This window comes from Scardinius erythrophthalmus (genome assembly GCF_964197995.2).
Source record: "Scardinius erythrophthalmus genome assembly, chromosome: 14".
In the NCBI taxonomy this organism is placed as follows: Eukaryota; Metazoa; Chordata; class Actinopteri; order Cypriniformes; family Leuciscidae; genus Scardinius; species Scardinius erythrophthalmus.
The window spans coordinates 25639896-25652749 of NC_138234.1; the positions used below are offsets into that span (position 1 = coordinate 25639896).

Here is a 12854-nt window from a genome sequence, read left to right on the forward strand (position 1 = left end):
CCGAACGCACAGACCCTATGTGAATAATACGTTCACTTGAGATATAACCGACTTTGTTTGCTAGGATACTCACCAAGACGGGCGTTTTTACATACTTGTTGTGTGAATTCGTCCGTACAAGCGCATGATGTGAAAGACAATTCAATTCAGTATTCGAGCGCTGTCTGACGTTGGTTTTCGGGGCGCGCGCTTTGGATGTTTGCGTTCATGGGACTTCTTGACCTGCAAACGTCCTGTAATAATGTAGGAACCACTCGTTCCTGGACTCTCTCGTTATAGTGTTAACGTTAGAAAGTCAGTTAACGTTAATAATAAGCTACATGAAAGACTGCTGCTAAATCACATAAAAGCTTCCCTCCCCTCCACACTGGACCAGCACCAGTTTGCCTATAAAGCAAACCGGTCAACCGCGGATACCATCAACACATTCCTGCACTGTGTGCTGACCCACCTTGAACATCCTGGCATCTATGCAAGACTGTTGTTTGTGGATTTTAGCTCTGAATTCAATTGCATCATCCCTGGAAGACTGGTGTCCAAGCTACTCGGACTGGGCATCAGCACAAACATCTGCAGATGGATCCATGACTTCCTCACAGACCGTCCCCAGTCAGTTCGTCTGGGCTCCCAACTTTCCTCTGTTCTCACACTCAGCACTGGGGCCCCCCAGGGTTGTGTGTTGAGTCCCTTACTCTACATCTTATACACTCACGACTGTACCCCAGCTCATGAAAGCAATACTTTTATTAATTTTGCGGATGACACCACTGTAGTTGGACTTATCCATAATAAGGATGAGTCTGCCTACAGGGATGAAATCCAAAAACTCTCCATCTGGTGCTCCACCAACAACCTGTCTCTCAACACCTCTAAGACTAAAGAGGTGGTGATAGACATCTGTAGGAAGAGGACTGACCTTGCCCCGGTCTACATCAAGGGAGACACTGTGGAGAGGGTTAAGGACTTCAAATTCCTGGGGACATACATCTCACAGGACATCACCTGGGCAACCAACACTACAGCCCTTGTGAAGAAGGCTCAGCAGCGGCTGTACTTTCTCAGGTCACTTAACAAAATTAACCTCTCCCAGAAGTTGCTTTTATCCTTTTACAACAGTTCTGTCCAAAGTATCATCTCACACGACATTCTAGTGTGGTTTAGTAGCTGCACCACTGCTGACTAAAAGGCGCCTGACAGAGTTAGGAAATCAGCACAAAACATAATTCACATAGAGCTCCCTTCACTCACTGACATATATCACACCAGATGCCTGCAGCGGGCAAACAACATAATTCAGGACTGTTCCCACCCAGGTCACAACCTCTTCACTCTGTTGCCATCTGGAAGGCGTTACATATCTTTCAAGGGTCGCACTTCTAGACTTTTGAATAGTTTTTATCCAAATGCTATAAAGCACCTGAACTCATGACTATTTGGATTGCACTGCACTTTGACGACTGTGTTTTTTTAAATGTATTTATTTATTTATTTATTTATTATTTGCAATTGAAATTTAGTTGTTATATGCAATGACAATAAAGGCAATAATAATAATAATAATAATAATGGCTCTTTCTTTGCCATTGACGTCCGAGTGATCTGACTGAACAACAAACTTTCATCTGTGAAAAAGGGATGTGCTCGCCCCACTGCGTGTTTTTCAGAGAAACTGAATTGTAAAAGGTTTTATTTTGATTAGCTCCATTTGTTGTTTATTATTACAGCTGATGCATCAGTGATGTTTTATTCTCCTTGTCACACACACTCAGGCAAATGAATCACTCCATCATTACAGTATTGTATTAGGGGGATACTGCCTATTAAATATTTGCCCCTCTGACATGCAAAGGTGATTTTATCCTCATGTGGTGAGAATATCTTTTCCCGTCCACCCCATTTCAGCTCTATACCTCTTTTATTCATTTCCTCCACCGTCACTGAACAAGGCTCTGAAACAAACAACATCTCACTGTCACTGTTACAATATACATTCATTGATTCATCAACACAGCCTACTGTAACTACAAGATTACATCAAACTTACAAATAATAATAACAATAATAACAATAAATACTGTTAGAAAAGACTCACATATCTTTGTTGTATATGGTATAGAGTGTCCATACTTACTTAAACACTTAATATTCCCTCTCCATTCGCCTTGTTCACAGGTCATGTATTTGGAGTAGGGGTGACGCTCGTCCAGTGTGTATTTATTAAAGCAGACGTATTCAACTCTCTCCCCTGAATTGTATTCGGGTTTTGTCATTTCTTTTGTATCTCCAGAGTCCACTTGTGGTGGAGGTCCACATTTTTCTAAAGGGGAAAGCAAAGTTATTAATTTATTTATTTTTAAACTCTTTTTAGATCACCAAAGAAGATAATAACATAGAACATGCTATTAATGTAATGCACATTATTAATATGAGAATTTGTGATCATTTTTCAAAAATGCTTTAAAATGTCTTTCTGAATTGAAATGATCTGTGGATTTTTCCATAAAATATATTCTAACTAGATCTAAATTTGAATCAAAATTGCGTTTATCCATGTAAAATTCGCTCTCACAGTGCTAGTGCGTAGCTATGCTGTTGCTAGGTTATTCTGGGTGGTTGCTAGGACATCTTCTTTGCCCAAATCAAGAGAGCCGATGTGTCGATGAATTATGTACCAAAGTTGAGCATTTACTTTAACATGATGAGCAATAGTGATGCTTGCAAACACTGCTAATAAAACTAAACTAAATAAGCATATAACCTTACCTCTTACACATTTAGGGAAAGGGCTGCTCCATTCTCCATTTGGCTGACAGGTGATTTCTCTCTGTCCTTTTAATATCGGCAATTGTCCATTGCATGAAAACCTTAACTTGTGTCCTGGTTTGACGGGACCCTCAATATCAGGGAATCGCTCCATTTTTAAGTCTTCCACTGTTGTGCGTAGAGAACACGTTGCCTCTAGAGAAAGCAGACATTTGATCACATATTTATCCACAGACAAGCTTTTATACTTGATGTGGCCCTAACTTGCAATGAGCAGTGGTTTAGCATAACAAATACATTTTTAACATAATGATATTGCAAGCCGTGTTACAGCCGTGTGAGAGTTGTGATACAAATAAATAAAACAAATGACATTTTTCCACTTTATTCACAATCATTCTCAGCTGTTGTTCATCATGGATAGTCAATTTTTACCCATTATGTAAGTAAATGTGATTCTAGATTCATAACATTTTAAGTAAGTCTTTTGTGCAGAAAACCATTCCACTCCATTTTCCATTTTCACAGATCCATCATCCTACTGGTATTTCATTATATGGCTCAGTGCACTAGAATTTCTTTATTTTCGTACACATCTTTCTCATGTGTCCAAAATTTCCAACGCTATCTCACGACCAATTCGTACGAATTCGTACGAATGATAAAAAGTTGGCTAATTCGTACTAATTCATACGACCTCACTCGTACGAATTTGTACGATTTGTCTAAACCCACGTGATGGGTAGGTTTAGGGGCGGGGTCAGGGGTAGGTCATTCGAATGAATTCATACGAATTGGCCAATTCGTAAAATATGTACGATTTTGCAAAAATCGTACTAATTCGTACGAGTCAGGTCGTATGAATTCGTACGAATTAGCCACCTCGTAGAATTTGTACGTTTTCCCGTGAGATCGGGCTCAAAATTTCTCAAGAAAAACTATATGTGAAGAGAGACTGTGGAGTCAGATACATTATTTAAAAATTTCCTCATTAATAGCTTCAGATGCATTCAGGTGTGTACATTACTAAAGTGTCCCTACTACTTTATTTAAAGAGTTGTACAACCAAACATAATTTGGTTTTGCGATTTCACTGAAGATTATTGTGACCATTTTTAAATCTCTCGAACCTTTTTCTCAGGTTAGAACTTTTTTTATAAGAAAGGAGTATAGCACAATGGCACTAAAACACTCATTTTATTTTGATTCTAGAGAACATTTGATTGGACAAAAAAACAGTGTAGCGCAGGATGAGTCATCCAGCATACAGTATACCAGCAAGCTGATAATGTTTATCATTACAATAACATATTAATCTACAGTGCATGCAGAATTATTAGGCACGTTTTATGAGTTTATTTTTAGCATCTTCTACCCTGAAGTCCGTTTTGCAGAGATGGACTAAAAATAAACTCCCAAAACTTATTATAACATATTCTGGAAGATGAATTCTTCAAATAGTGGTAGAAGAGGATGTGGTGCTGGTCCTTCAAGAGTCACTCTCAATCTGTCTGTCTATAAAGCCTATTAAAAAACAGTCTTCATGTATTTTACTATACTTCAGCTTGTGATTCTTATTAAGTGGGGGTAATTTTTTAGGATTCTTTACCTAACCTAAATCTCTGAGACCCTGACACCTTGAACTTCTGAAGACTCCAGGTAGGTTGCAGTTCTGGAATATGGTGGTGATGGAGACTAAAGGGTTCCTGATGGTTTCACACTTAATTCTTCACCTTAATTCTGAATTATTTTGCAGTTAACAAAATGTCTTTTCTTCTCCACCTGTTTTTGTCTGACCCTGCTGACCCAAGGGCTTTTTTGGCTTATTTTATCTGTAAAAGAAAACATGCCTAATGCCTGGGGAAAAAAATATGATCAGAAAATCAACATGCCTAATAATTCTGCATGCACTGTAGTGCACAAAAAGTATCAAAAGTTCTGGCAGGTCACGTTAGTCAAGCTTGCATCAGTTGACCCTCAGCTGATCCAAATCTACCTATAGGAATACGACGCTTTCACTGTATACATATATAAGCTCCTTCAAGTCTTATCAGCAGCTATCGCGTTTCTCAGGAGCTAATTACCCTCCTCCATCCTCAGCTCCTCCTCTCGCCCAGTCAGGATTTGGCATTCTGATGCCCCTTGAATCAGAATAAATTCTCGAAATACTTAAAAAAAAATAATTAAATATATTTGCAAACTTTCATGTTGGTTCTGTTCTGTTTACACCAGAGGTCTTCAATCCTGCTCCTGGAGCTCACTGTCCTGCAAAGTTTAGTTCCAACCCTAATCAAACACACCTGAATCAGCTCATCAAGCTCTTCAGAATCGCTTGAATATTCAAAGGCAGGTGTGCTGAAGCAGATTGGAACTAAACTCTGCAGGACAGTGGCCCTCCAGGAGCAGGATTGAAGACCTCTGGTTTACCCCAAGGGGGGTTATTGCTACTCTTCCTGCTCTTATCCATGCTAGGCTGCATGGATGCACAGGGAGTTCTCGCCCAGAACGGAACCATACAGCCAATCCAAACTGTATGCTAACTATCAATCGTATTTGACGGTAGTGGTCCTGACAGAACTCACATTATGATTTCACAGGGTTTTTGATGTATTTTATAATTATTGTCGTCACTATGACAAACTTATCTGGGGACTTGATGTTATTCCTCTTGAAATACCTTTTCTGATTTTCCACCCATTTTGTATAAGAAGTTTTAAAAGACTATCATAACCAATCAAAACCTTACCTTCACATGTTGGTGTTTCTTCCCAAGTTCCATTGTGGCAGAAAACTGTACTTTTCCCATTCATTAACAATGAGCTTCGACATACATATGTTACACTAGATCCATGTGCATAAAATTCTTCTGGTTTAGATGTTATGAATGCATATTCCACCTTTGGAGGAATGTCACAACTGACGTCCACTAAAAAAAAAATGTTAATGGAAATTCATGAAATCCAGTAAGACTGAGATTAACATCGTCAATAAATACTGTCTATTGTCCACTATATGCTGTCGCTGCTCCCCACAAACATGCAATAAGAGATTGAGAAGCTCACCCTCACAAACTGGTTTCTCCCATGTACCTCTGATACATAATATGTAGCGTTGAGTTGATATGAACCCTGGATCACATTCCACTTCAGCAGTTCCTCGATCACGAAGGCCTTGCTTTAGTTTTCCATGGGGAACACTGGGAAAAGCACCACATTCTTCCTCCCCTGTAAAGACAGAAAACAGGAAGCACATTTCAGTACACTATCATTCGTCTAACACCTGAGACTGACAATAATAAAACTCACGGATGCACCGAGGTTCTTCAGACCAAGAGCCTTTCCTGCATGTCACTGAATCCCACCAGTTCCCAGTGAAGGGTTTATAACCCGTGTTGCAGGTGTAAAAGAGTTCTTCTTCATTGGAGGGGTGGCTGTATATCAACCCGTTTTCCACGGATAGATCACGGCACGATCTCTGCTTTGCTGTGAACATAAAAAACATAAAGATTATGATCTTCATGTTTTGATTCGTCATTATGCAGATGTATAATGATTTGATTGGATATTGAAAAAATTCAAGATAAAGGCAGTATGACTGAGAGAAATTCAAAGACAAAAACGAAAACTTCCAAGAAAGCGTAACCTCACAGAAAGGAACATTATTATCCCACCCCTATTTCAAAACTGTGAACACAATGTTTTTACATTCTTTACAAGTGTAATTGTCATAGTACAGTAAGAGCTGTGAGTGTAAACCTCACTCCCCTGGCCTCAAGAGATGCACTAGCAATTGACCCTAGATGCTGTGGTCTTTAGAGTCCTTGTTAGCGTGTCCGTCTCCCATGCCAGAGTCCTCGGCTCGAATCCAGCAAGGAGCAGGTCCAATAGGACCAGTTACATAAGTACAATATAATCTGATATGACCTGTCATGCAGTTCACTATCACTGTTTCAACATCAGCGTATGAAGATTTTTAAACTGGTTCTAAGTTTCCATATTTAATGTTTTCCCGAAGACATCCTGAGAAGCACAAACGTCACACAACGACACATTAAATGCTGAAGTACTTGCACAACTAGTCAACACTACTACAGTTAAATGTTTTTGGGAAGTTCTTATAATATAAAAATTATGTTCAAATCAATTATATATAAATGAAAAAGACATTCAAATAAAGAACAACAACAAAAAGAACTTGCCTTATTGGCCACAATTAAAGAAAAACAACCAAAAGACGAAGCCGAGGAGTTTCACAAGTGTCTTTGTTGGTCTGTCTCTGATCCTCTTGTCTGCTTGGGGATCAACAAGTGAATCATTTACCAAATTCAAAGAGAGGGTTTTCTAACACCAGACCACTCTGTGCACAAGCAATATTTTCACTGTTCGCTTATGTTCTTCTTGAATCAAATCATAAAGTATATTGTGGTGAATTAATCTGTCGGCATTGGAAATGAGTGAGATTGAAGAATATTCACAACACTTTCAAACTTTTAAACAAATATTTAAAATGTAGCATCTTTATTTTGTTACATTTAATTTGGAGAATCATCCAATCAGAATGAAGTAAAATCAAAATTCTGATAATTTCTATAATAATAGTGAGAATAATAATAATACGTGATAGTAATAATAAATAAAATCAATTATAATAATCATTAATGATACAAAAATCATACCAGTGCATTGTTGTATGCCTGTCCATTTAGTCTGGGAATTACAGGTGATTTGTATAGACTGCTCTGGTTCAAACCCAGGACGACATTTATATTGTATTCTTGAATTGATGTTGTAGTGTGTTCTCTGATCTCCCACAATCTCTGCATTTGGGATGTTTGGTGTTGCACACATTTTTATTGTAAAACAAAAATATCCATCATTCTAATTTGAATTCATAATATATGCACAAATTGTAAGATTTAATATCAGCCCATACCACGGCACAGTGGTTTTGGTGTCCATCCGTCTCGTGTGCATGTGGCCTTTTCTGCTGTTTTATCATATCTATCCGTGCAATAGTAAAATATTTTAACTCCCAATGTCTTATCTCCCGAGAAGTAATATCCTGGCCTAGACACACCAGTATGGTCATATGGAACTTCACATCTAATTTCTGAAACAAGATTTACATTAATTTGATATCATGCAGTAAGTTCAGCAATAAATGCAGAAGTGTTTCTCTATAATCTTACCCGCACAAACAGGCTGACAATCCCACTGCCCATTCTCTTGACATGTAAATGAGTTGATGATTTCTTTTGTTTGAAAGATCCAGTATTTTTCAGTGCAGGTGATCTCCACACTTTCTCCAGCTCTGAAAATAGTTTTTCCCTCTGGGTTGATCTTTTTTACTCCAAATGTGGTTGACTTAAGCTCACATGATTCTTCTGTACAAGACATATGTAGAAATAAGGGTAAGAAGAGATGAAGCATAAAACGTGTGAAACTGGATTTGCATGCTTTGTCTTTTGGGGGAAACAATTTTTTTTTTTTAAATCCTAAAATGGGAATAAAATATAGCTTGCCATAAATAGAGTAAAGTCCCTAAATAAGTATAAGCACATTTTCTATTTTGAGAACTTTTAGATATATTTGCTTGGAAATTAAGCAAGCAATTAGAAAGTAGCTTTTTTTTTTTTTGCTGATTTTTACCAGATAATAATGATCAGCATATGCTGTTGCCTCATGATTTCCCCCAATAAAAACAAATAAATAAATAAAAAACATTGATTAAAACCTATAAAATCAGCTGGACACTTTCTACATCTTCAGCATCACAGGAAGAAAGTAAATAATCTCATTCCATTTTCTCAACTTTTACAAATATTGGTGCGTTGACTCCTTTCATCATTTAGAAAAAAATAAAATAAATAAGATCAAGCAAATACTTTCTTGATTGTTTTGGAAATATAAAATGTTAGTTTATTAACTACATGCTTTATTTTAATATTCAGTTTTGAATTTAAGATTAATGTCTTTCTATTTATTTATTTATTTATTTATTTTTTGCATAATGAAAGCTATATGGATAGAATGATTGTAGTGTTATTTCACATATTAATTGTTTATTATGTAACATTGGTGTATTAACATCACATTCTGGGTTCAGAGTCCAGCCAAATTTAGCACATATGGGGATTCCCTCTCTAGGTTTGAACCCTGGTGAACATCTGTATTTTAATATGGCATCTTTCTGGTATTCTTGCATTTTCTAAACAACATTACCATTTGGTATATCTGGTGCTGTGCATGTTATCTCTGTGTGAAAAGCAAGGGAAAGATAAATAGTTAAATTGGTGTTTTGAATAAAGCTCAGAAATCTGTGATCATTGGGCGAAGATATAAACAAACAAATAAACAGTGTTATGAACCTTTGCACTTTGGAACGGAGTCACTCCATTCGCCCGTCTCTGTGCAGTGAATCTTTGTCTATCTTTTTGTCATTAGATACACACTCAAAGTGAATAACATAACCATAACTTCCCTTCTCTGTAATCTCCCAATCACTTTCCAATCATAGTAACAACAAGCTACAACCCAATTTTCCTCAAAACGAGTTTATAATATAAATTGGTCTCTATGAGCCGGGGGCAGAGAGAAAAGTCTGAAGGGACCGTCTGCCTGAGCTCACAACAGGTTTAGCAAAAGAACGCAAACATCTTTGTTAGAGGATACAGAAGTTTTGCGAGGGAAGGCAAAAGGTTTGAAAAATATATATTTTTTCTCCCATCCTTAATTGTTTCCACCACCATGTCCATTTAGGGCCTTCATACATTTCATACAATATAAAGAGAATAAAAAGCATAAAGCACATTTACCCTTTCTCACAAGTATACAACACCGTTGCTCCAAAAACAAACTCAGACCTTGTTATAAGTTTAAAATCACCATTTGCTGTTAAAAGTTAAATGTTTTGGGAAGTGCATATAATTTAACATTTATTTTCAAGTCAATAAAATCTAAATGAAAAAGACATTAAAGAAAAACAACCAAAAGACGAAGTCGAGGAGTTTCACAAGTGTCTTTGTTGGTCTGTCTCTGATACTCTTGTCTGCTTGGGGATCAACAAGTGAATCATTTATCAAAATCAAAGAGAGGGTTTTCTTACACCAGACCACTCTGTGCACAAGCAATATTTTCACTGTTCACTCTTGTAATTCTTAAATCAAATCATAAAGTATATTGTGGTGAATGAATCTGTCCCATAGAGCATTGGAAATGAGTGAAATTGAAGAAGATTCACAAAACTTTCAAACTTTTACACAAATATTTAAAATGTAGCATCTTTATTTTGTTACTTTTAATTTGGAGAATAATCCAATCAGAATTAAATGAAATCAAAATTCTGATAATTTCTATAATAATAAAAATAATAATGATAATAATAAATAATACTACTAAAAAACATTAAACAGCCCTTTTCTCCATTTTCTCTATAGTCATGTAGCATTGATTTCAATTTGTTTCACTTTTCTTCTGAATAGGCAGCCACGATTTATTGAAAGCCAATTTTGCCAGCAGTAAATCTATAAAACCTGGCACGCAGTTCACTTACAATATTGTATTGTATATTGTTTCAATATTCATAATATGAAGCTTTCCAAACTGGTTCTATGTTTTCATATAATATCCTCTCAACGACATTCTGAGAAGCACAAACAAACGTTACACAAAGATGTAGTAGTCAACACTCTTTAAAACAACTTAAGGTCATTTAAAAGTGTTGGACGTGTATATAATACGAATAACATTCTACTAAAAATGAATGAACTCACCTTGACCTTGCACAACAGTAACAGAAAATAAAAAACAGGAAAAGCTGATGAATTGTACAGGAACTCTCATTTTGAACTCTCATTTCACAAATGACTGTAACTTGTTTTCTCACTCTGTATGATGGGGAATCAAAAAGTGAATCATTTACTTAGTCAAAAGGAGGATTCTTTTATACCAGACCACTTTGTAGTCGTGCAGAAGGATATTATAAAAAATCTGGTGATTTTTATTTATTTATTTATACCTTAAAATAGCTTGAATGTAACTCTACACCCTTGTGTTTTGATGTATTCACTGCTGTGCTTTACAGGTTAAACCTGTTAGATATAGATTTTTTCACTGACTAGTGTTCTTTACATTTAAAGAAGAACATTATTACATTAATTAATTAATAATTGTTTCATAATACTTACGTTATTAAAACAAACATTGAGGTAAAAGAAGAGTTTGACCCTTAAAGTATCAGTATGTGCTTCAAAAAAAAAGAAAAAAGAAAAAAAGAGTCGTTGTCTCTAGATGTCCAGATTGCCCTCCTTATCTCAGGCTGAAAAAATAAATAAATAAATGTTTGTCTTTTTTAAACCGTAAAAACTGGATGTCATTTACAGGATCTTACGGTGTGGACTTTTGGGAAACATTGAAATGTTAAAGGAGAATTCCGGTCAATTTTAACATTGAGCTCATTTTTTTGTAAATTTGGAGTGCTGTCAGTACAGAGAACAACGACAAAAAACGGTGTTGCCTACACCGTGTTATCCTCTTTTTAAAATTTGCACCCTGTTGACTTCAATGGGGCAAGTTTTAAACCTGCTTTTAGCCTCTTAACATCCTTGATGTGTCATTACAAGTGCCCAGCCATGTGAGTGATTCCTTCAGAGTGAACACGGGTGAATCTGACTGCAGTAGATGTGAAAGATATTAATAAAAATGATGTTATTTCAGCCAGCGCTCATACCTGTATTTACATCCTGTTTTCGGTCGAAGTCCAAAGTAGTCGATTGTCGAGTTCGATTGTCGAGCATGATAATAGGTAACGAAAACCTATGTGCGTGAACTCGACACAGTTGCTGAACACAGTTTTCTTATCTGACAGTTTCACAAATCGCAACTTCCTTGTTGGTTGGGAACACTCAACTGTTCCTAGAGGAACAATTTAATGCAAAATATTATATGAAAAATACTATTAATTAGTTATAAGATTTCAAATGTCGATGGTCATGTTCAGATGGTAGTAAATTAACACATTTGATTACTACTGTAGCGTCTGGACCAATCGGACACACACAATTCATTTATTTAATGAATAATCCAGCAAACTCACTCTGAAACTTTCACCAAAACTTAACATCCCAAATGAAGCTAACACACTGGCAGGACGGTGTGATGTTTTGTGTCCTATTATGTATACACCATGGTATGTATTTTAGTATACAACCAACGGTCAATGTAACTGTACCTGTGTCATGTCTCCTATCTAATTAATCCTCATTTGATGACTCACGCTTTGATGTACATTGCCTTCTCTTAGAATGCAGTGTGGATTTGTTATATCTGAGTATTAATTAACAGAAAAGAGGTAAGGCAGATTTGAGATAGCGTCATAAATCTTCACCACAGAGGAAACTCCCGCCAGACAGTCCACCCTTCTCATTGGTACAGCAAACCCAGAGAGGGGTGGCCAATCTCAAGCTTTATTAGAGACGGTCCACAGTGACCGCCCTCTCTTCTCAGCGCTTCTCATCTGACAACAACAGGGGGTGGGGGTGGTCCCCAAAGGGAGACACTCTGCTTCTTCTTCCATCCGGAAAAACTGCAACTTTACCATCATTGAATTGGCAACGATCAACTCCTGGCCTTCTGGGCACTTCAGGAGGTCGCACCGTCCAGCGTGCACTCAGCAGGCCAGGACAGCACTGCCGTGCAAAGGCAAAAGACCGTAACTTTGTTTTTGGTCGAAAATGAGTTATTTATATTTTTGGCACATTCAAGACCTTCTTTATCATGTGGATAAGTATCTTGAATCAATTCCGTTTTTTTTTTTTCGAGAAAATAATGATTTGTCTTAACAGTAACTTCCAAAAGCCCATGAGAAACCAAGGCAGAACACCGTAACATCAGTTACCGCTCTTTGGCTTTGTTTTGGAACGCTCAAATTGAGTTACGGTGCTCTGCCTTTGTTTAGCCGCGCGTCAATATGAAGTTACTGTGCCGGTGTTAAATCAAATAATGCTACCTACCAGATTGTACGGTTATCTGCCTTTGTTTTAATGTCCATTAAAATTAAAATTACGGTGTAGCCTGTGTACTTTGCACAGCTGC

General features: G+C 37.0%; 1 protein-coding gene across 3 annotated transcripts; it reads right to left on the reverse strand.

Moving 5' to 3' along the window:
- Positions 1–1639: 1639 nt before the first annotated feature.
- Positions 1640–10628, reverse strand: LOC308702098 (complement factor H-related protein 1-like). 3 transcript variants are annotated; one of them, XM_081384745.1, is made up of 10 exons: positions 10535–10626; positions 7952–8146; positions 7696–7872; positions 7439–7579; positions 6069–6245; positions 5826–5987; positions 5510–5689; positions 2764–2958; positions 2132–2317; positions 1640–1949 (listed from the first exon to the last, which is right to left on the reverse strand). In XM_081384745.1, the coding sequence occupies exons 1-10, from the start codon at positions 10602–10604 to the stop codon at positions 1756–1758; spliced, it is 1677 nt and encodes a 558-aa protein (XP_081240871.1). In that variant the 5' UTR covers positions 10605–10626; the 3' UTR covers positions 1640–1755. The 3 variants fall into 3 exon arrangements, with proteins under 3 accessions (XP_081240871.1, XP_081240872.1, XP_081240873.1); XM_081384746.1 differs by lacking the exon at positions 7439–7579 and having other exon boundaries at positions 10535–10627; XM_081384747.1 differs by lacking the exons at positions 7439–7579; positions 7696–7872 and having other exon boundaries at positions 10535–10628.
- Between the last annotated feature and the right edge of the window lie 2226 nt (positions 10629–12854).